At 39.3% G+C, this 22,484-nt stretch overlaps 1 protein-coding gene across 1 annotated transcript; it reads left to right on the top strand.

Moving 5' to 3' along the window:
- The first annotated feature begins 9,987 nt into the window (after nucleotides 1–9,987).
- On the top strand, nucleotides 9,988–19,530 carry TIFA (TRAF interacting protein with forkhead associated domain). Its single transcript, XM_029235854.1, has 2 exons — nucleotides 9,988–10,274; nucleotides 15,149–19,530. Exon 2 carries the CDS (start codon nucleotides 15,173–15,175, stop codon nucleotides 15,728–15,730), a length of 558 nt encoding a protein of 185 aa, XP_029091687.1. The 5' UTR covers nucleotides 9,988–10,274; nucleotides 15,149–15,172; the 3' UTR covers nucleotides 15,731–19,530.
- Nucleotides 19,531–22,484: the final 2,954 nt, after the last annotated feature.

The following is a 22,484-nucleotide window of genomic DNA, read 5'->3' as shown; positions in this document are numbered from 1 at the left end:
AATTTTTAAAAACCTTATAAATCGGCCTTCCCTGGTGGCGCAGTGGTTGAGAGTCCCCCTGCCGATGTGGGGGACACCGGTTCGTGCCCCGGTCGGGGAAGATCCCACATGCCGCGGAGCGGCTGGGCCGGTGGGCCATGGCCACTGAACCTGCGCATCCGGAGCCTGCGCATCCGGAGCCTGTGCTCCACAACGGGAGAGGCCACAACAGTGAGAGGCCCGCGTACCACAAAAAAATAAATAAATAACTAAATAATAAAAAGAGAGAAAACCTTATAAATCTCACTGAGAAATGCATTTTCCATAAAATCTTATTCTGTTTAATAGTTATTCACCAGAATATATCATTTATTTTTGTCTTTCTAATCTATTATGAATTCATAATCCTTGTAATGTATAACTCTGTATTTAAAAAATTAACACTTAAAGTCTATGGTCAGAGGAAATAAAAACAAAATTTAAAAATGTTTAATTTTAGTATGCACATGTTTTTATTGTAAAGAAATATGACTTTTTTTTTTTTTTTTTGGCTGCTTGGCTTGCAGGATCTTAGTTCCCCCACCCAGGCCCTCAGCAGTGAAAGTGCGGAGTCCTAACCACTGGACCGCCAGGGAATTCCCAAGAAATATGATTAAAATAACTTTCAAGCATATAAACTACTAATATTAGGAGAAAATTCTATGGAGAAAGTGGAAAGGAAATAAAAGTTAAAGGAGATGAATAATATAAACTTTCCAGTTGTTAAACTTGTACATGTACAAGAACTTGTACCTGTGTTTTTAAATGGATGATGGGGTCAGCAAATTACTAGCATATATAATTTCCATTGGGTACATCTAAAAGAGTTATTAAACATCTGACTTAGATCCTTTGCAACTATTTAAAGTGATGATAAAAGATGGATATCAACTTAAAAATGTGTGAGAGGGTTATTTTTGTAAAATTCTGTTTGAGGGTAAATGAGCAAAAATGTTAGAAATTCAGTATTCTAGAGCCTAAAAGAGGGCATTGGATACTTGGGAATGGAAAGAGAGAAAAGGGTACTGATACTTTTATCATCCTTAATTGAGGGATGCAATGAGGCATTTATCTTGCCTACTATCTGGACAACAGTTGAATCTGTCTCCAATAGCGATTTCTGGTAGAATTCCCAGAGCCATGGAAACACAAAGATAGAATGTCTCATTTATGATCACAATGTTGAGCTTTAGAAAGATTTCAAAGATAAAAATTCTTTGAGATGGAAAACTAATAATGCAAGCCTCAATTATTGTGAGATGTACACTCATAAAAGAAGTATATTATGAATCACTTAGAAAAACTGGTTGCACCATCATATTCATTTTTATTTTCTAGGTTTGACTATTTTCTAATCTTGACTATAAATCGCTAAAACAAGCTGATATCATTCGTTTGTTCAAATAACATGTTTAGAGCATTTATATTGTGCCTAGTGTTACATTGGTGCCATGGATTCAGACTGATCACGTAAGAAATACCCTTAATGCAATCACAGCGACAGATAGATTGGTGGATATATGGCTAGAAATTACCTGGAAAGATAGGAGTTAGCTCATAATATGAGAGCTTTGTGTTTAATTCTAAGGAGTTTGAACTTTTATCTTGAAAGCACTGGGGAATCATAGAAAATTTTAAGGAATATGGTAAAATCATATAACTATTTTAGAAAGAATGCTCATTGTAGTAGGAAGGTTGGATTATGGGACAAGGTTTATTCCAGGAGAAAATCATGGTAGTGGATGGATTAGAAGGCAAGACTGGAGTTAGGAAATTGAGTTAGAAGACTACTGCACTGGTCTATACCGCAGTGATGACTGGGCTTAATTAATAAGAATAACAGTAGAAATAAAAAGCAGAAAGAAATACCGGCTTCCCTGGTGGTGCAATGGTTAAGAATCTGCCTGCCAATACAGGGGACACAGGTTTGAGCCCTGGTCCAGGAAGATCCCACATGCCGCGGAGCAACTAAGCCCGTGCGCCACAACTACTGAGCCTGTGCTCTAGAGCCTGCGAGACACAACTACTGAAACCTGCGTGCCACAACTACTGAAGCCCACGTGCCTAGAGCCTGTGCTCTGCAACGAGAAGCCACCACAAAGAGAAGCCTATGCACTGCAAGGAAGAGTAGCCCCCGCTCGCCACAACTAGAGAAAGCCCGTGCACAGTAATGAAGACCCAACACTGCCAAAAATAAACAAATAAAATAAATAAATTTTTAAAAAAAGTAGAAAGAAATATTTAGGAGTTAGGTTCACAGGCCTGTGTGAGAGACATAGAAGTATGGGTAAACGACTTAGAGGCTGTCCAAAAACAATAACTGTAGTTAGAGATTACCGAGGGAGGATGTGAAAAGTCACAAAGAGCAAGTGTGGTAATATCAGTATTCATGCCAGAAGAGAGGGGCCACAAACGAGATGGGAAAAGAATGTGTAGATCACAGCAGAGAAAGCAAGACAAAATTATGCTCTAAAAACAGGATTGGCTGTATAATCTGTGGGACCTCTTGTCCAAAAATTATTAAGAATTTCAAGATGACGACAGCAGAGCCAAGCATGAGGCCCTGAGTATGGGGCCCTGTGCCACCGTTCAGGTCACACCCTCATGAAGCCAGCCCTTCCTAAAAGCCAGGTAGGTGAGAGTGGTTGTGTCATATCTCAATAAAGTGGGAGTGGTCAACAGTACCAAATGATGCAGAGAAGTGAGAAGGATGAGGATAGAAAAGTGTCCATTGGCTTGGCAAGTAGGTCAAGGATAGTTTTAATAAGAACAAATTCAGTGGAGTAGTGGTAGAAAGGAGATGAAATATTTTAAAAGTCGTTGTAAGATAAATAGAGTAGAAAGAGAATCTTTCAATCTAAGCCTACATTAAATAAAATATCCAGGTGGAGCCTATTTTTGGAGGGGGTTACATTCTTTGCAAAGGTCTTCAGTGATGGAGCAATATGATCTCAAGACCAACTTAACCCTTTTATTATATAACTAACTACATAATAAACATGAAGGCCACAAACAGCAGGGAATAGTGAGACTTCTATGGGCATAATGGCCAGAATGTCATTCTGGAACTTTCTTCAATTAGTTGTCAGCACAATGATGATAAGCATAAAGAAAGAACCAGAGATGGAGGATAAAAAGAGAACTTATTCCAGGTATGGCATTTTTCTGGGGAAAGACTTTCTGTTTTATTTTATGAGAAAATGAAATTATTGTATTATAAATTAAATAATGTATATGGTCTAATCCCTCATTAGTAGTATAAAGTTGTTATTTGTTAGGATGCTAGTAATTCATTAGATTTTAAAAATTAATGGAAAAGCACTGGGACTTCCCTGGTGGCGCAGTGGATAAGACTCTGTGCTCTCAATGCAAGGGGTGTGGGTTCGATCCCTGGTTCAGGGAACTAGGTCCCACATGCATCCCATAACTAAGAGTTTGCATGCTGCAACTAAGGAGCCCGCCTGCCACAACTAACACCCAGTGCAACCCCCCCCAAAAGAAAATTAATGGAAAAGCACTAACAAATGATATGTAAATATTTAAATATAATATTAAAGAGGAGGAGGTTTTGGGTTTTTATTTTCTTTCTTACTAAAAATTACACTAATAAGGAGTACTATATGACAAAGTTTAGATTTAACAAGGCAAAATTAAGTTACTTGGTTTGGAGGATATGTGACAGGTAGAAATAATGCATCCCTCCCCCCAAAACTGGCCCTTCTTTTCCTGCTTACATAGCTCTCATAATAAGTGACTGGGGATTCCAGGATCAGGATCCACTGGAGACTCTCATTATCCACTGGGCTCCTCTAATCAAAAAACCTTATTAGTGTTTTATTGTTGTCTAAAAATTACCACAAATTTAGCAGCTTAAAACAGCACCCATTAAATGATCTGTTCTATGAACTAAATGTAAAATATCTATAAATGAAGATGCATTTTAAATGTCTATAAAATGATATAACTAGAGCATGGACATTTTATAAGTATTTAAGAATTTAGAGGAAAAGTAATAAAGGTCCTTTGGTATACGAAAACAAAAAAAACACAGCACCCATTTATTATTTCAAGGTCTCGTCAGTCAGAAATCTGGGCACATTACAGCTGAGAACACTGCAGTTCTCGTGTGAGGCCTGGGGGGACTCTTTCAAGGCCCATTCAGGTTGTTGGCAGAATTCCATATATAGGACCAAGGTTGCCAATTTTCTTGGTAGCTGTTGGCTGGGGAACACTCTCAGCTCCTAGATGTCAACCACAGTTTCTTGCCGTGTGGTCTCCGTAGACAGTTCCTGACATGGATGTTTGCGTCCAGGTCAGCAGGGGCATGTGTCTCTGACTTCCTGAAGGGCTGAGCCCTTTTAAGGATTCACATGTTTAGGTCCGGCCCAACCGGATAATCTCCCTTTGGATTCAAAGACAACTGATTAGAAACCTGGTCACAGGAAGATATCCTATCATATTCATGGATTCTGCCCACACTCAAGGCGAGGAGATTTTACAAACTGTGTATACCATGGGGTGGGAATCTTGGGGGCTGTCTTAGAATTCTGCCTACCACACAACTTCCCCGTAACTGCCCAAGGAGGGGCCAGACAAATGGCCCGAGACAGCATGACTCCTTCTCTCCCTCCACCCTCCAGGTGTCCTGCCTCTGGGGGCTCCAATTTTCTCCTCACCATCTGCTCACTCTCTTGAGAGACTGAATTTTATTGCAGTTCTCCTCATGTGAAAAATATTGAGGCATCAAAGCATTGAGACCTTTCTCTCAGGAGATTTCTTTCATTTGGTTCTTCTTAAAAAAGCTTTTTTGTGTGTGCATGGAACCATATTGCTTGCAAATGAGACCAAAATCCAAACAGTTTGAAAAAGTACACAATGAAAAATCTCTCCCACCTCCACATTCTGCCCTCTGTCTCCCAAATTCTTTTTCTCAGACTAACCGGTATACAGTTCCATTTCTTGGATCTCTTTGTAGATAGTTCATGCATTAACAGACATTTCCCCGCCCCCCCCCACAAATATAGCATTTTTGTTCTGCACTTTGGTTTTTTGCTTTAGTGATGCATCCATCAGATCTTTCCACATAGATCTAAGTTGTTTTAACTGCAGATGCTTGACCCCCAAATAGGGAGAAAGTGAAGTCTAGGCTAGTTTTTCTTCATTCTCAATACTTTGGGCCCACTCCTGTCTCCCATTTAGCAGATAATGGGAAAAGAGCTAAGTGAGTTATCTCAGTTGATTCTGAATGTTTTCACAGGTTTGCAGAGAGCATCAGCCCTGAGATGGGACACTCCTGAACTGAGTCACTCTGAATCTGAACATTTTAGCTGGGCCTGGGAGAGTTAGATGAGTCTGTAGCCAAGGTGCTTAGAGTGCACTGAGCACAAGGCGAGTATCGTATAACCCAGTTGCCAGCAGGCGACGCAAAAAAGCAACACTTTCTAATTTTTTTCTATAGTGTGCAATTGTATTACCACAAATTAGCTTCTATTTTTGATTTTTAAGTGAAATACAGTAGGCTTTCAGGTATATCAGCTTAGTTATGGGCTAGTGAAAGTATCTGAAAGCAGTTTTTTAGGTTGTTTCCATGGACAAATATTTTTGTAATTCCGAACATGGAAGTAACTGAATTAGAAATTATGTTGCAACCCATATCATGGAAGTGAGTGGTAGTGATAGAAGGGGAAACAGTTACTGAAGGGGACATCATCAATTGAATATGAGAGCTGAGACAAAATTTTACTTTATGGTTTAACATTAATACAATTTGGAAATTTCAAATTGTTCAAAGCTAGATAGAAATTTATTGGATTGTAGGCATTTTTATGTTATTTCCAGATTAAATGATTCATCACTAATTTAGATAGTAAATCCCTCTTTTTTTTCGGCATCAACAATATAGATGCCTAGTGTTTCTTCTGTTTTGCTTTGATAAACAATTCTGGTCTGACCTTTGAGGTGCCATTTCTCTGAAGGGTTCCTTTTAATCTCTCTAATTAGCAGCCTAGGAATACTTAAACCCTCCAGAAAGCATTTAGCTTACTCCATATATACCCAGCAACACTCACAGCATTTGGCTGTGTCAAGTGAAGTTAACCAAGCTTTAAAGCCATCCAAAGTCTTCCTTCATTAAACTCACAGGAAAGGAGTCTATCCACATTCCGTGTAATTTAAAAGATGTTGAAAACTCATGAGCAGTTCTGAGTGCAAGAGAAAGTTCATGAAACTTCAAAATCAAAGAACGGGTTTGTCAAAATGACACAACCGTATCGAAACCAAAACAAAAATTGTTTTGCTCCTTTCCGAAACGGAAATCTGCAAATAAGAGCCCTAAAAAGTGCTTTTCAGTAGGTATGTTCTCATCAGCACATGCGTGATGGTAGCACATGCTGGAATCCTTACATTTCTTCAGACTGATGTTACTTTGGCTGAAGTATTTTCACACGGGCTTTTAGTAATTCTCTTGCTTTCAGAGAAATCACAGGCTGAGATGAGGGTATTTTATAAACCTCTTCCTGTAATATCTAGTACTTTCATCACATAAAGTCCTATTGTGTTCCTTTAACAGCAAAGACATTTTCATCATCAAAGGACGACGTTCATGCTTCTCTGTAAATGCTATTGTTACTGTATTTAAACTTTGATCTTGAATAACAGTAAAAAAAGTAAAATCTGTAGTAGAACTGTAAAATAATCTCTTCTATTAAAAATGTTTCTAGTGGTTTTACACAAACAGTAACAAAATGAAGCAATTATTACAGAGTACTTTGCCTAATTTACATATTAGTGATTTAAAATCTTTTAAAATTGAAGTACAGTTGACTTAGTATATGAGTTTCAGGTGTACAACATAGTGATTCGATATTGTTATATTTTATGAAATGATCACCATGATAAGTCCAGTTACCATTTCTCACCAAAGTTATTACAATATTGTTGACGGTATTCCCTATCTTGTATGTTAGATTTCTGTGAATTCTTTATTTTATAACTGCAAGTTTGTACCTCTTTATCCCCTTTCCCTATTTTGTCCACCTTCCCATACCCCTCCCCCCTGACAACTACCTGTATGGTTTCTGTATCTATGAGTCTGTTTCTGTTTTGTTTTATTTGTTCACTTCTTTTTAGATTCCACATATAAATGAAATCATACAGTATTGATCTTTCTCTGTCTGACTTATTCCACGTAGCATAATGCCCTCTAAGTCTATTCATGTTGTCATAAATGGCAAGATTTCATTCTTTTTATGGCTAATATAACATTGTATATATTTACCATATCTTCTTTATCCATTCATCTATCGGTGGACACTTAGGTTGTTTCTATATCTTGGTTATTGTAATAATGCTGCAGTGAACATTGGGGTGCATATACAATTTCAAATTCGTGTTTTCGTTTCCTTTGGATCAATACCCCAGAATAATGGAATTGTTGAATCATATGGTAGTTTTATTTTTAATTTTTTGTGGACTCTCCATACTGTTTTCCATAGTGGCTGCACCAATTTACATTCCTACCAACAGTGCAGGAGGGTTTCCTTTTCTCCAAATTCTTGCCAATATTTATTTGTTGTCTTTTTGATAATAGCCATCCTGACAGATGTGAGGTGATATCTCATTGTAGTTTTGATTTGCATTTCCCTGATGATTAGTGATGCTGAGCATCTTTTCATGTGCCTGTTGGCCATCTGTATTGTCTTCTTTGGAAGAATGTCTACTCAGGTCTTCTACCCTTTCTTTAATGTTAGTTTTTTTGATGTTAGTTGTATGAGTTCTTTGTATATTTTGAATACAAACTCCTTATCAGATATATCATTTGCAAATAGTTTCTCCCATTGAGTATGTTGCCTTTTTGTTTTGTGATGGTTTCCTTAACTGAGTGAAAGCTTTTTAGCTTGATGTACCTTCATTTGTTTATTTTTGCTATTGTTGCCCTTGCCTGAGGAGACAGACACCCCCAAAATATTGCTAAGACCAAGGTCAAAGAGTACACTGCCTATGTTTTCTTTTAGGTTTCAGGTCTTACATTTAAGTCTTTAATCCATCCTGAGTTTATTTTTGTCTATGGTGTAAGAAAGTGGTCTAGTTCTATTCTTTTGCATGTAGCTATCCAGTTTTCCCAACACAATTTATTGAAGAAACTGTCTTTCCCCCGTTGCATATTCTTGCCTCCTTTGTCTAGATTAATTGACCATAGGTGCATGGGTTTATTTCTGGACTCTATTCTGTTCCATTGATCTGCGTCTGTTTTTGTGCCAGTACTATACTGTTTTGATTATAAAGCTTTGTAGCATAGTTTGAAACCAGGAGCAGGTAGCCACCACCAACTGTCCCTTCAAACCTTTAAGGAACAGAAACTTTTCATACGTGCACTCTTGGCTGTTTCTCAACTTGCACAAGCCATTTTCGGTTCAAGGCCCATTGTTTTTAACCAGTTGTCAGAGGGTGAAAACCATTACTGAGATTAGATACTGATCTGGAATTGAAGGCTTATTCAAATTTCATTTTGGGTCATTTAGTAAATCAAATAAGTCATCTTAAAGGAAAGAGAAAAATGGAATAATGTTCAGCATCATGAATTTTAACAGTTGTTGTGTCTTCTCGATTAGTGTTATTGATAACACCTACTTAAATAGTCCTTTGCAGTTTATAAAGCATTTTCACATCTCATTTAATTTTAAAGGTTAGAGATCAGAAACTCCAATTCCGGTAATACTATTTCATTGTGTGAGCTTATTGGTGTAGTCAAATTGCATGTCTTATCTTCCACCTGCTCTAATGTTCTTTGACTGGAAGAAGATACTGTGACTGTCTTTCAGGGGAGAAATAGTGTTGATGATTAACGAACAAAATTGCAGCCTTACAGGAATCTGCCTCACTTATAGATGCACCGATCCTTCCTCATGCTTATGGTTCTTGATTACATGTAACTTTGAGAGTTCAATACTTAACCCCTCCTCAGAACCTCTTTATCAAGTGGTGACGCAGCAAGCATCACTTATTTTATTACCAGTGAAACGGACCCATAAACAAGCCCTCTCCTGAGGTCAAGGATGGAACCTAGACAAATGAGCGGCTTCCATCAGACATTTACCAGAGTTGGTGGGCGGTTTCCCAAGCCTTGAAGTAAGTAAGCCAGTATGACCTCGGTCACCAGAAGCTTTGTCCCCCCACTGCTGTTCTCAGCCCTTTTTCTCTTCATACAGTCTCCTGTCTCCCTCTAGACACCTATTGTCTTTATGCTTTCTCCACCTTTAGTTCATCCCAGATCGTCCCCCTGAGGCAGGAAAATAGTATCATCTTATTTACTCTAAGCTATAAAGGACTCCTGGGAGGTTGTTTCCTGTTGCATCAGGTACTAGCCCTTACTTTTGGAACCCGAGACCCTGGGTGTTGAGTGAGGACTGCCTTCAGGTAGATGGGGAGACAGGGAGCGCCTGGATGCTCGGGTGTAAGGTGAGGGCACCATGGGTACCAGGAGGCTGATCAGGAGTTCTGGAGCAAGTTCTGCCTCTTCCTCGCTCAGAAACTTAATCACTCTCTGGGCCTCAGTTGACTCATCTGTAAAGTGGACCTACTCTCCCGACTGTGAGGATTGCATAAGAATAACGTGCGCCTCGCACCTGTCTTGCTTTATGGTTAATTCAACTCCTCTCCTCTCCCCACGCTGGTCCCAGGCCAACACTCGCAGTGTGTGGGGGGAAGTCGCCCTTAATGTTGAAGTGATTCAGTCCCCTTTTCAAAATCCGGCTCGAGAGCCACACCCTCTTCGGAAGGGCCCTCGTTTGGGAGGTGGGGTCCTCGCCGGCTTACCTCGCATCCCACCCGACCTGGAGGCTGGGCTTTCTGGTCTGACAGGGCAGCGTCGGACACGGAGAAGGCAGGGGGCGGGGTGGGGCTGGCAAGGCCGGGGTGGAGTCTGGGAATCTCCGCGCTTTCGGTGTTAAGGGCTCAGCGGAGGGGGCGCACTCGGCCGGCCGACGGAAGGAGTCGCCGTGCGCGCCGCCGCGTCTGAAAGCCGCAGTCCCCCGCGGCCCCAGCTGGGTTGCGTCTGCGTCCCTCTCTCCCCGCTCGGCCCTGTCCCTCCGCTTCGGCTCACACCTGCTCCCCCTCCTCGCACCCCAGACCGCAGTGGCTGCGGCGCGGCCGGCGGGCGGAGACCACCCCTCGATCCAGGACCTCCTCCAGGTCGCGTCCTTTAACCTCGTGCCTAGCCCGGAAAGCAAAGGGAAGTTCACGGACTCTGGGACCCCAAGGTACCTGTCTAGGGGAGGTCTGGGGTGTAAAGTGGGGACTGAGTCTTTTCTGTTTATCGCCCGGAGAGGGAAGCTTTGTCGAGGAGTCTTCCGGGGTGTTGCGTAGAGTCATCTGCTCCTCCTGCGGACTCGGTGGCGGGCAGACGCTCGAGCGATTATTTACGGCGTGATCCCAAACTATAGGAATATTTATAAATGAAGCGAGGGAGCACTGAAAGGAAATATTGGAGATGGGTTTTCCTGTACTTTCCTGTGCTTTGCAAAGTTTTTTTCCCCCTCTAGTCAGTAAACAAAAAGGAATTCCATTTATGAAGTGTAGCTCGCCGAGCGGTTGCATGTAGACCTGCCTTGCTTCAGCCTATTTGGTTAGGAAAATAACGTAATCCGTTGTTTCCTGGGACTTTCTCCAGCTTTCAGATTGAAAGGAGGAATTTCCCAAATTTTCTAGAGCGAGAATACACCCTGAGCCTCGCAGCGGAAGTCCGCAGCCACGGAGAACAGGACTCTGCAATGTTGGCTGGCTACAGGCCAATCAGGCACAGTGGGAGAAAGAAGACATCGTCTCTGGAAAAAACTGAGCTTTACTAAGGTTTTCGTCCTGTTGATTTTGGCTTTCACGACTCCTTTAGCAAGACCTGTTGCTTAAGTATTGATTCTGCTGAACAATAGCGTTCACGGATGTCTTCAAAGCCACACTACAGGGTGATGACCTGGTGAGGGGGGTCAGGATAGTTGTCTTTTGCTGTGCTTCCAAGTTTCTCTTCCCTTCCTATTAGCTCAGTGCCAGTAAAGTTATTGTAGTTCATTTGTTAACACAAATATTACTTTATGTCAGACATCATTACAGAGTTTTACAGCTTTTTGATGTCAGAGATCATGGTTTAAACCCACTTTGATGACAATCTCCAACTCCATTTAGTTCCATAAAAATCAGATGGTTTGTGACTTTGTAAAGAAAATATTTGTTATATGTTTGAATAGATATTAGATGCACATGGTATAATATTCCGAAAGTACAGAGTGTGCAGTGACAAGTCTTTCCACTGTCAATCCCAGTTTCCCTCTCCAGAGGTAACCACTGATACCACTATATAAGCTCATTGTTACTATGTTTCTTTGATAACTTAGGCCAAACAGATTTGAAAAAGCTGCTTTTGAGCACCTGCACGCTAGTGACTTTTTAAATAAAAAATCCAACGATTTTATTATTTTAGGGTTTTTTTGTTAGTTTCTGTCTTTTCTGTTTTTCTACTGACCACTCTGAAATGTCAGAGGTTCAGGTCACTTTGTAGAGGGAACTTGCAGCTCTGCAAACTAATGAATGTTAGTTTCTGAGTTCCTTGAGGTCAGATACCATGGTTTCCTAAATTTTGGAGCTCCCTAACAACCCGCCATAATTATTAGCGACCTGCCAACGTCCATACACGCAGGCTTAAGGTTAACTGATAATCGAAGTAACCTGGTGCTTCACAGCCTCTTCCTCTTATGAGGAGCCAGTAACTGTGTTTGCCTCCCCAACACTAGATTCTAGGTTGGTGTCCTGCTAGTTCTGACAGACACCTCTGTGGCCCTCTTCTCTACTGGTTAGCTGCTATAGTTTGTGAAGTAACTGGTATTTGGGAGTAATGTTTGTAGTGGGCAAGAGAGAGGGTGCATTTCTGTTGTGTGAATCCTGCCTTTGACACTGTCTTTGTGGCCTGGGTTACTTAGATAAACCCTCTGAGACTTAGCTCCCTCATCTGTGAAGCGGTGATTCATAGCGTTATTTTGAAAATTAAGTAAGACAGTACGTATAAAGGGCTAGCCCTGTGCCTGGCGCATGAAAGGCATACAGTAAGTAGCAGCCTTTGTTATCACTTCATACATTCATAAGATAGGTGAGTGCATGTGTCAGGGTACCTTATGGCTCAGTAACACCTTACAAGAAGGGTTAATTTTTGCTTATATTATGAGTCTCTATGGCTCTGTCTTTGGCCCTTCCCTCTGGGAGCCCACGCTGAGCTGCTACTTTTGTGGAGCACCGAGGTGGCACACGGAAAGAGAAGAGGCAGGTCTATCTACACAGTGGTTTTTAAAACCTGCGCTTGGAAATAAGCTTCATGTTACTTCCATTCACATTTCATTGATATGGTTGTCACTGGAGTGGGAAGTATCATCTTTCTAAAGGGGCAGAACCAGTAGGGATAGGCCTGGTAGTGAGGGGCAGCAAATACTTGATAGTAACACAGGTTACAATTGTGAACCCAGAAGTTCATCAAAAGCTTAGAATTGAGTCACCCCAAGACACTTATAGCCACTGATTTATAAGCCAGAATGCCAAATTTTTCCTTTAATATATCTCCCCTGGGTACTAGGCATAAGAGCCTGTACGGGGCAAAATTTTCTTGATGGTGGATTTTCTCAAAAGACTGAATTAATTCTAAGCTACTAGGTTACATAAAAAACACAAATTTGGGTGTTACCAAAAGACTGTATCCAGAATATACCATGTTTTAAAATCCAGGTCTCCTTTTGGAACTGTTATTGTCCAAAGTCCAAGAATGAATTAGAGTGATGGCAGTGTATCCTAGACAAGGTGGAAATCATGACAGATTCTTGCTCTTTCTTTTTTTTTTTTTTTTTTTTTGCTGTACGAGGGCCTCTCACTGCTGTGGCCTCTCCCGTTGCGGGGCACAGGCTCCGGTCGCGCAGGCTCAGCGGCCATGGCTCACGGGCCCAGCCGCTCCGCGTCATGTGGGATCTTTCCGGACCGGGGCACGAACCCGTGTCCCCTGCATCGGCAGGCGGACTCTCAACCACTGCGCCACCAGGGAAGCCCTTGCTCTTTCTTTTTAGGCTCTTTACTTGTTATCAGCTAATTGTTTTCCTGTCAACCATTAATTGCATCATCTCATGATTTATTATATTTATTCTAAGCTGTTTCTTGAATAACGACTTTATTATTGTAATTAAAGTATTTTCAAATCATGGTGATTAACCAGTTCTACCCACTGTGTGTTAATTCTTGCTGCCTTTGGTTTCATAGTAATTTTTATCACCCTTGCTCCAAGATTCTGAGCATTCCTTTCTCTTTTTCTGCTTAGAGCTGGACATTTGTTGCTTGGGTAAGGCAATATGGTAAAATAATGTCCAAAAAGAACCTATTATGAAAGTAAATTTAAAACTAAAAATACGTTTCTAAATCAATAAAAAAGAAATTTTGCTTAGTTATTTGTTAAGTAATTGAATAAACTGAGTTTGATTTTTTGCAACACAACTTTGAAAAACAGAAGATTGTATTTTAAAAGTAAACAGTAGCAAGCATGGAAAGAAAAGGAAAACATTGTTTTTTTCTTTTTAACCAGCATAATTTTGATACCAGTATCTAATATAGATGGCAAACAAAAACCAATAAAACTACAAATCAACTTCGCTTAAGGCTATTGCTCCCCAAACCCCACTGTAAATACTGTATAGTATTTAAGGAATGCAGGCAGCACTCAGCATCACTCTACCTACTGGTATAATTTACTACCACACTAGATTAAAGGAATTCTATACAGCTGTTTAAGATTGAGGTATATTTATATGTATAGATATGGAAAAAATCACCCATTTGTGTTACTAATTGAAAAATACAAGGTCTAGAACTAAATACAATATGTTCCTATTTGTGTAAGAAATTTTTTTCTCTCTGTGTAGAAATGTGTTATGTGTCTTTGAGTGCACACAGTTTTGCTTGAGCTGTAAAGAAGACTTCTGTAAGGATAAAAGCAACATTTATAGTGGTTGACTCTAGAAGAATAAAAAATGGATTAGGGTGGAGGGAAGATACTTAAAAAAATCCTTTTTAAGTGTTTGAATTTTTAAATCATGTGTGTGTAATTCTTTTAAAATAAATTGGCTTTAAAATGGCAGTTTTGGGTCAAAATAATCTCTCATAGATTTTAATAATTAATTCTTCTGTTTTACTGTTTAAACTACTCCTGATTATTAAAGGTACATATAGTGAGTTGGAGGTGGAGGGCACCACGGGGCCGTGCACTCTAGAGGGATGGGTTAACAGCAGTTAGATTGAGCTGCTTGTGGCTAATGACAGTTTTTCCAGTCATTAGGAACCATTGACAAAAATGAATAATTCCAGTACAAGTATAGACTATGATATTTAGAACTAGCTCATGGAGATTTTTTTTTAAATAAAAAGTGTGTAATGTCTAAATTAAAAAATTATAGGATAAAGTAAACTTTTAAAGCATTTACTATTTTTAACCCTTTACCTCCTAGAAATCTAAATCAGGATATAAAGGACAAATGTTGCAGTTATTTGTATGTAACTTTTACATGTCTTTAATCAGGATAATACATAATACCTCAAAAGTCACAGAAGCCCATACCTGAGTGTGGTAGTTACTCATCTTGTTCCACCCAAAACAATACAAAATTCATAATACATTAAGTTTTAATTCAGTTAATAAACTGTAGGTTTTCTTCATGTGTATATCTTCATTTCTTTATTCCTGATTTTCTGTTTAAAGTACAGCTGTCATGTTTGGTCTGGGACCAAGTCACTCTATTTAAATGAAAAAGGAACAGAAGTTTCTTTATGCTCCCCCAAATTACTTTATCAATAGTCATTCCTTGTTATCGTCCAGATTATATGTATGGTCTTACTGTCAAACTAGAAATGAAAAATAGAGAGGAAAAAGTAATGCACCAGTTCGTATGGGGTTTGGTATAAGATTTCACATATCTACTCATTAACTGAAAGTATCCTGCCTATGTATTGTTTTCTTAAAGTCTAAATAAATCAGAAGATTTTCATCAAAATATTAGAATCAAAGATCTCAATGCCTGATGTATGGGAGTGAACTAACGTGCTGACTTGATTGTTGCAGGCGGGTCAGATTCTGGTGTACATCATGTCCAGTTTCGAAGATGCCGACACAGAAGAGACAGTAACTTGTCTCCAGATGACTGTTTACCATCCTGGCCACCAGCAAAATGGAATATTCCAATCAATAAGGTTTTTTAACCGAGAAAAACTCCCCTCCAGCGAAGTGGTGAAATTTGGCCGAAATTCCAACACCTGTCATTATACCTTTCAGGACAAACAGGTTTCCCGAGTTCAGTTTTCTTTGCAGCTATTTAAAAAGTTTGATAGCTCAGTTCTCTCTTTTGAAATTAAAAATATGAGTAAGAAGACCAATCTGATTGTGGACAACAAGGAGCTGGGCTACCTAAATAAAATGGACCTGCCACACAAATGCCTGGTTAGGTTTGGGGACTATCAGTTCCTGATGGAGAAGGAAGATGGAGAGTCATTAGAATTTTTTGAGATTGAATTTTCTTTGTCGACAAGACCACTCTTGCAAGAAAACAACTGGCTGCCACAGAATCGCATACCTGAGTGTGGCAGTTATTCATCCTGTTCCACCCAAAACAATTCTCCTATAGAAATGGGTGAAAATGAATGGTAAACGCACAGGGCTAAGAGAATCATGAAGGATGAAGAACTCTGTAGACACTTTACAGACATTCCACTTATTAAGAGTTTCTTAGTGTAGTATATTACTGTCATCTATTACTTTGTCAAATTTGAGATATGGTATTATCATTTGAAGTCTGTAACTTGTGTTAGTCATTGATTTAGTCACCTGTTGCATTGCTGGATGTGTGAAGAATTACTGTACGTGTATATCTGTGAGCATTAATGTACAAATAGTATCCTTTGTGATGAAGGAATAGTGTTCTCAAAATATGGTTATGTTACTTTCTTTTTATGCCTGATTTTGGTCCTATGTTTTATATCGTTTCATTTTGGTTTGTAAGTTTTGGTTTGGTCATATTATTTCACAGTAGTCATTTGTTTTCAAGGTCAGGGCTACAAACAAGTTATTATGGGTGTTGTAGCCTGTTGGTACTTGTACCAGAGCATTGGAACACAGCATCATGTTTTTTAGTGTGTCATTGTGGTTTTAATATGGGAAGACTTATTTGAGCAATAATACCTTGATTTTCTGTTTTTTTCTCTATAGACTTATACTGTTTATTCCCAAGAATACCACTTTCCTTATCTGTATTCAGTATCTAAAACCAATATTTTAAACATTTTAACAAACCACTGTGTTAAGTTTCGAATTCTTTTTCTTTTTCCTTTTTTTTGGCTGCACCACATGGCTTGTGGGATCTTAGTTCCCGACCAGGGATTGAACCCCGGCCTCTGGCAGTGGAAGTGCTGACTCCTAACCACTGGACTGCCAGGGATTCCCAATTTTTCATTTTTATTACCAAATTTTAAATAGTTTTTTATGTACTACAGAGTTTTAAATTCCATGAATTCAAACTTTTAACAGCATCCATGTACATAATAAAGCCAAAGTTTAATTCTCTAACCATTTTCTTTGAAACTCTGAAGAAAGGGAGGAACTGTTTTTAGACTGCTCTTAAGGGAGGACTGCAGTAGGCCGCAGGCAGAGGCTGTGGCTGGGGATTCAGACACATCCAGCTGTGCCCCTCAATGCATATTGGCTCCATTATTTGTTCCTCACCCCGCATGGAGGCCCATGGCCACCAGTAGCTCCCAAGTTCTATATGTTACCGATCACCCACCCAAAGAGAACCTTATCTCCCAATTCCAGTCCAAGAGAAGGGTCAGCTTGGGTCAGGTGCCCACCCATCTACCAACCAACTTGCCACATGTCACGTTAAATAATGGCTGCTCCAGTCAGTGACCATGTGGATAAGAAAAGAGTTTTCTCAAAAAATGGCCACAGTGGGGTGTGGGTGAGGGCAAACAAAAATGTTGGTGTTTGATACTAGGTACTGCAGCTAAGTTGTGAGACTTGCTGTTCACCTCTTAAGGACTCACTTGTCCCAGGAAACTGATTTTTCTTGGGCTGTTTAAGTAAAGGGGTGTATTAATTGGTGCCAGTGTTACAGTCATAGGCAGTCTCTTCTTGAACCTGCAACTTTATGACAAGGGGGTGCTTTCCAATAGTGGAATCTCATATGCTATGTGATTATATAACCATATTCTAGAAGATTCTGTCTCTACTATCTACTGCATTGACTGACTTGAAGAAGCATTACTTTTAGGCTCTAACATGAGTGTAGTATTAATTTTAATACGCCTTGTGGAAAAATTAGCTATAATCTTTACTACCAGGAGATAACTGTTGTTCACATTTTGTGTGTATATATTTACTAGCTGATTCCATGTTATCTCATGGCCCTTTTAACATTTCCAGTTCTCTAACACTTGTTTAATTCCTTACAGTAATTGTTATCATCTGTTAAAATAACAGGTAAGGTTACTATTTTACTTTCTGGAGCCTGATTGAAACAATTAGATCTTCCATTTCAGGTGATGACGGAGGATGAGCACTTGGAAAATTGTGATTGGAATTTACTGGGCTTCTAGTTGGTATGAGTTGTACCCAAGTCCAATCACTCATCATTCTACTAAACCTACATGAAAATATTTATTTGGCCAGGTATCTCTCTAAGCGATGCATTTAGGGCAGGGACACTGGTGAAAAAAATAGGAAAGCAGTGGTTTTAGCACTGATGCTGGTTTCAACATTTTGTTGCTGGTGGAAGGCCACTGAGGGACTAGAGATGAACCAGTTTGGCATTGCTTACTAGCATCTTCATAGAAGAGATCATCGTGAGATGCAGGGGAACACAACGGCTTTCTTAATACTGTTAGTGGAATCATTTCTCAAAAACCCAAATCAAGGTAGTAATATTTTAAAACAGGAAACTTGTGGGGTTAGACAGTCAAAATAAGGTGTGACATGGGAATTCCCTGGCGGTCCCATGGTTAGGACTCCGCGCTTCGGCACAGGTTCAATCCCTGGTCTGGGAACTAAGATCCCCACAAGTCGCACAACGCTCCAATTACTGGAAAGAAAAATAAAAGCAGGCATAATTCCTGGTTATACCATTTTAAAAGTTCTAGCATCTTAAAACCCTCACACAACTCCATATACCTTCCAGTTACCCCATTTCTCTGCTCTGACCGCAACTTTTCAAATAACTGTCTACACTGGCCATTCTTTATTCTTCACCCCTTACAAGATACTTCTCAGTTTCCATCCCTTCATTTGAAAAAATGGAACATGCAATATTCATGTTCCCAAGCCCAGCTGATGCACCTGCCCTTTCTCTCAGTGCCCAAGCAGCATTTGATATCATTGACTCCTCTCTTTCTGGCTATGGTGACACCACATTCTTTGGTTCCTCGAATTCCTCCCCTATCTGCTTCTTTTGGCCTGTTCTCTACCCCCGACTTCTGAAGGGCAACACTTAATTGGGCTTCTCTGCCTGTCTGCTTCCTCAGGGGGATCTCAGCTGGAATAATTACTTAAATTACTATTTACCTACTACTGACTCCTAAACTTGTACCTATTCTTCTCTGAGCTGTAGACATATATCCCATCACCTACTTGGCAGACATCTTCATTCAGGTTTTTTTTTAAATAAATACCTCAAATTTAACTTTACAAAACAGAGCTCTTAATTTCCTCCAATTTCCCAAACCTGTTCCTCCCACTACATTTATTAAGTCAGAAACCAGTAAGTTATCATCAAGAGTAGCTGTAGCTGCTAGTTTGGCTGTCATACTTCCATAGATTTGGCCAACAGAAAGGCAATGAACTCCAATAGATTTAGACAGTTTATTACTTACACAAACAGAAAAAGCAGGACCAGTGAGGAGTCAGCGTCGCACATCCCTGGTCGCTAGGGATGTCCGGAGCTAACACTGAACCGAGGGGGCCAGATGACAAATGCCTTCAGTGGAGGGTAGCTCTGTTACTGAGGAGCTAACTCTAAACTCCAACCAAGCAGTCTTGTTAGCCTACATCTGTACCTGAATGCGGGTGAGGCGAACATCCCTTGCCTTGCTGGAACCAGGGAGTGGGATGAGAAACTGCCTCACGGCAGTCTTCTGCAAGCCAGGGAGGCAGATGATAAATGGCCTTGCGGTGGCTCCTCTAAGACTGCCTGTCTTGCCATGTTCCAGGAAGGATCGTAGGGGTTCCTGTCAAGACCTGGGTCAGGCTATGGTTGAGTGTTGGCTATGCAGATATGCAAAGTGAGCAAGGTCGCCAGGGCACCATGCTGAATGTATTACCCTACAGTTAATGGGCAGAGAATCTGAAGACGTTTTTTCCAAGGAAGACATACAGATGGCTAACAGGCCATAAAAGGATGCTCAACATTAATCATTAGGGAAATGCAAGTCAAAACCACAATGAGGTATCACCTCACATCTGTCAGGATGGCTATTATCGAAAAGACAGCAAATAACAAGTGTTGGCAAAGATGTATAGAAAACGGAACCCTTGTGCACTGTTGGTAGAAATGTAAATTGGTGCAGCCACTATGGAAAACAGTATGGAGATTCCTCAAAAAAATTAGAAATAGGGCTTCCCTGGTGGCGCAGTGGTTGAGAGTCCACCTGCCGATGCAGGGGACACGGGTTCATGCCCCGGTCCGGGAAGATCCCACATGCCGCGGAGCGGCTGGGCCCGTGAGCCATGGCTGCTGAGCCTGCGCGTCCGGAGCCTGTGCTCCACAAGGGGAGAGGCCACAACAGTGAGAGCCCCACGTACCGCAAAAAAAAAAAAAAAAAAAAAAAAAAAATTAGAAATAGAACTACCATATGATTCAGCAGTTCCACTCCTGGATATTTATCTGAAGAAAACAAAAACACTAATTAGAAAAGATATATACACCCCAATGCTCATTGCAGCATTACTTACAATAGCAGAGATAATGAAAGCACCCAAAGTGCCCATCAATAGATAAGTGGATAAAGAAGACATGGTGTGTGTGTGTGTGTGTGTGACTATTACTCAGCCATAAAAAAAACAATGAAATCTTGCCGTTTGCGACAACACGGGTGGACCTACAAGGTATAATGCTAAATGAAATAAGTTAGAGAAAGACAAATACTGTATGATTTCACTTATATGTGGAATCTAAAAAACAAATGATCAAACATAACAAAAAAGAAAGTTAAAGACAGAGAACAAGTGGTTCCCAAAGGGGAGGTGGGTAAGGGGAAGAAAGAAATAGGTGAGAGAGATTAAGTGGTAAAAACTTCCAGTTGCAAAATAAATGAGTAATGGGTATGAAATGTACAGTGCGGGGAATATAGTCAATAACTATGTAATAATATCTTTGTATGGTGACAGATGGTAACTAGATTTATCGTGGTGATCATTTTGAAATGTATAGAAATACCAAATCACTATGTTGTGTAACATGAACTAACATAGTGTTGTAGGTCAACTGTACTTCAAAAACAGACAAACAAACAAATAGAAAAAGAGATCAGATGTGTAGTTACCAGAGGTGGAGGGTAGGGGGAGAGGGAATTTGGAGGAAGGCAGTCAAAAGGTACAAACTTTCAGTTATAAGATAAATAAGTACTAGGGATGTAATGTACAACATGATAAATATAATTAATACTGCTGTTATGTTATATATGAAAGTTAAGAGAGTAAATCCCAAGAGTTCTCATCACAAGAAAAACAAATTTTTTCCTGTTTAATTTTGTATCTATGAGATGATAGATGTTTATTAAATTTATTGTGATAATCATTTCACAATGTATGTAAGTCAAATCATTATGCTGTATACCTTAAATTTATACAGTGCTCTGTGTCAATTATATCTCAATAAAACTGAAAAAAAATCTTGTTGGTCTACCTCTAAAGGTAATCTGTTCTGCATTCCTATAGCAATTATCAATCCAAGCCACACCATGTCCCACTGGGGGTACTATACATATATCCACTTATGCCCTCCTACAGCACATTCTCTACATAGCAGCTAGAGGAATTTTTCGAAAATGCAAATCTGATCACTGTACACTCTGGCTTACAAAAAGTCAGTGGCTTCCTATTCTACATCAAATAAAATTCACTCTCCCTAACACCCTACCAGATACAGTAGATTCTCCAATATTTGCTGAATAAATGTTATTTCTAGTGTTTTTTATAAACATACAAAGCAAGAAAATTGATATCCTTTTCTTAGCAGTTCAAACACATTTTCAAGTTTAGTTCCATCCTGCTTTACCAATTCATTCCTTTTTGTCTTCATAGCAGATTTAATAAAATAATTACAAGCCAGGAGTCAAAACTGTTGCATGTTTATGGAGTAAAACTAGTAATAATCAAATAATTTATTATAATAATCAAATTATTTAAATGTAAAAATGTGTTTATTCACAATCTTTGAGAAGTTACCATTCCTTCAAAAAATTCTTTATGAACAAAATGCCAAGAAAAATTACAATAGTAGCTTATGCCAAACCAAAAATATACATCTGATGTATACAAACTTTAAAAAGCATAACACAGGCAACGTGAATATAGATTATCTTTAAAATATTTCCAATGACATAGCTACAACTTAAATTATGTTGAGACATAAATGACAGCATTACCTAATATATTTACATATTTAAAGTGTCATATTTATTTCTATGAGATAAAAAAAGGTGACAAAACTATAGATGTCATTGCCCAGCAGTTCAAATATTGAAAGGGCCACATGATATTTTTAAAGTATAGCAAGAACTTTAAATTACTATTTATATCTGGACCTTCCTATATTTTCGAGAACATGCACTGTCATTGTTGCAAGAAAAAGAAAAAAAAAACACTAAGGAAAAATTGAAAAACAGTTTGCTTACTAAAGTCATATTCAATCCTCAGCAAAATCAAGACAAGCAATCAGGGAGTGTCTTATATCCTTGGCCTTTTAAATTGATACGTAAACTTTAGAGAAAAGAAAAGTTAACTGTATATTGTAAAATTCAGTTATATATATTGATTTACTTAGTTCCATCCCATTAAAGCATGTTGTATTACAAGGCAAAGGAAAGCTTAATAAAATCAATGGATTCTTTCATGCCAGAAAGGATTTTATTTACTTTGAAATACCCGTATTACCTTTTTCAGGTTTTTCCTTCTTAATAAATCATGCACAGAGAATATGTTCTGTGTAAAATCTTTCAAGACCATTCATTGGAAATACAGAATTTTAAAAAATGACAGATAGAAATTTACTATATCAATTAAAGTCAACATTCATTTATAGTGGCACAGAAAAGGAAGTGAAAAACCTAAGTATATGGCTTCCTTGGTGGCGCAGTGGTTGAGAGTCCGCCTGCTGATGCAGGCGACGCGGGTTCGTGCCCCGGTCCGGGAAGAT

The sequence above is a fragment of the Monodon monoceros genome, unplaced genomic scaffold (genome assembly GCF_005190385.1).
Source record: "Monodon monoceros isolate NGI ecotype Baffin Bay Population unplaced genomic scaffold, NGI_Narwhal_1 Super_Scaffold_20, whole genome shotgun sequence".
In the NCBI taxonomy this organism is placed as follows: domain Eukaryota; kingdom Metazoa; phylum Chordata; class Mammalia; order Artiodactyla; family Monodontidae; genus Monodon; species Monodon monoceros.
This window is presented reverse-complemented; position numbering and strand designations above follow the sequence as displayed.

Excerpts from the sequence above, each read along its gene's own strand:
- TIFA (XM_029235854.1), top strand. The coding sequence starts at position 15,173 with ATGTCCAGTTTCGAAGATGCCGACACAGAAGAGACAGTAACTTGTCTC.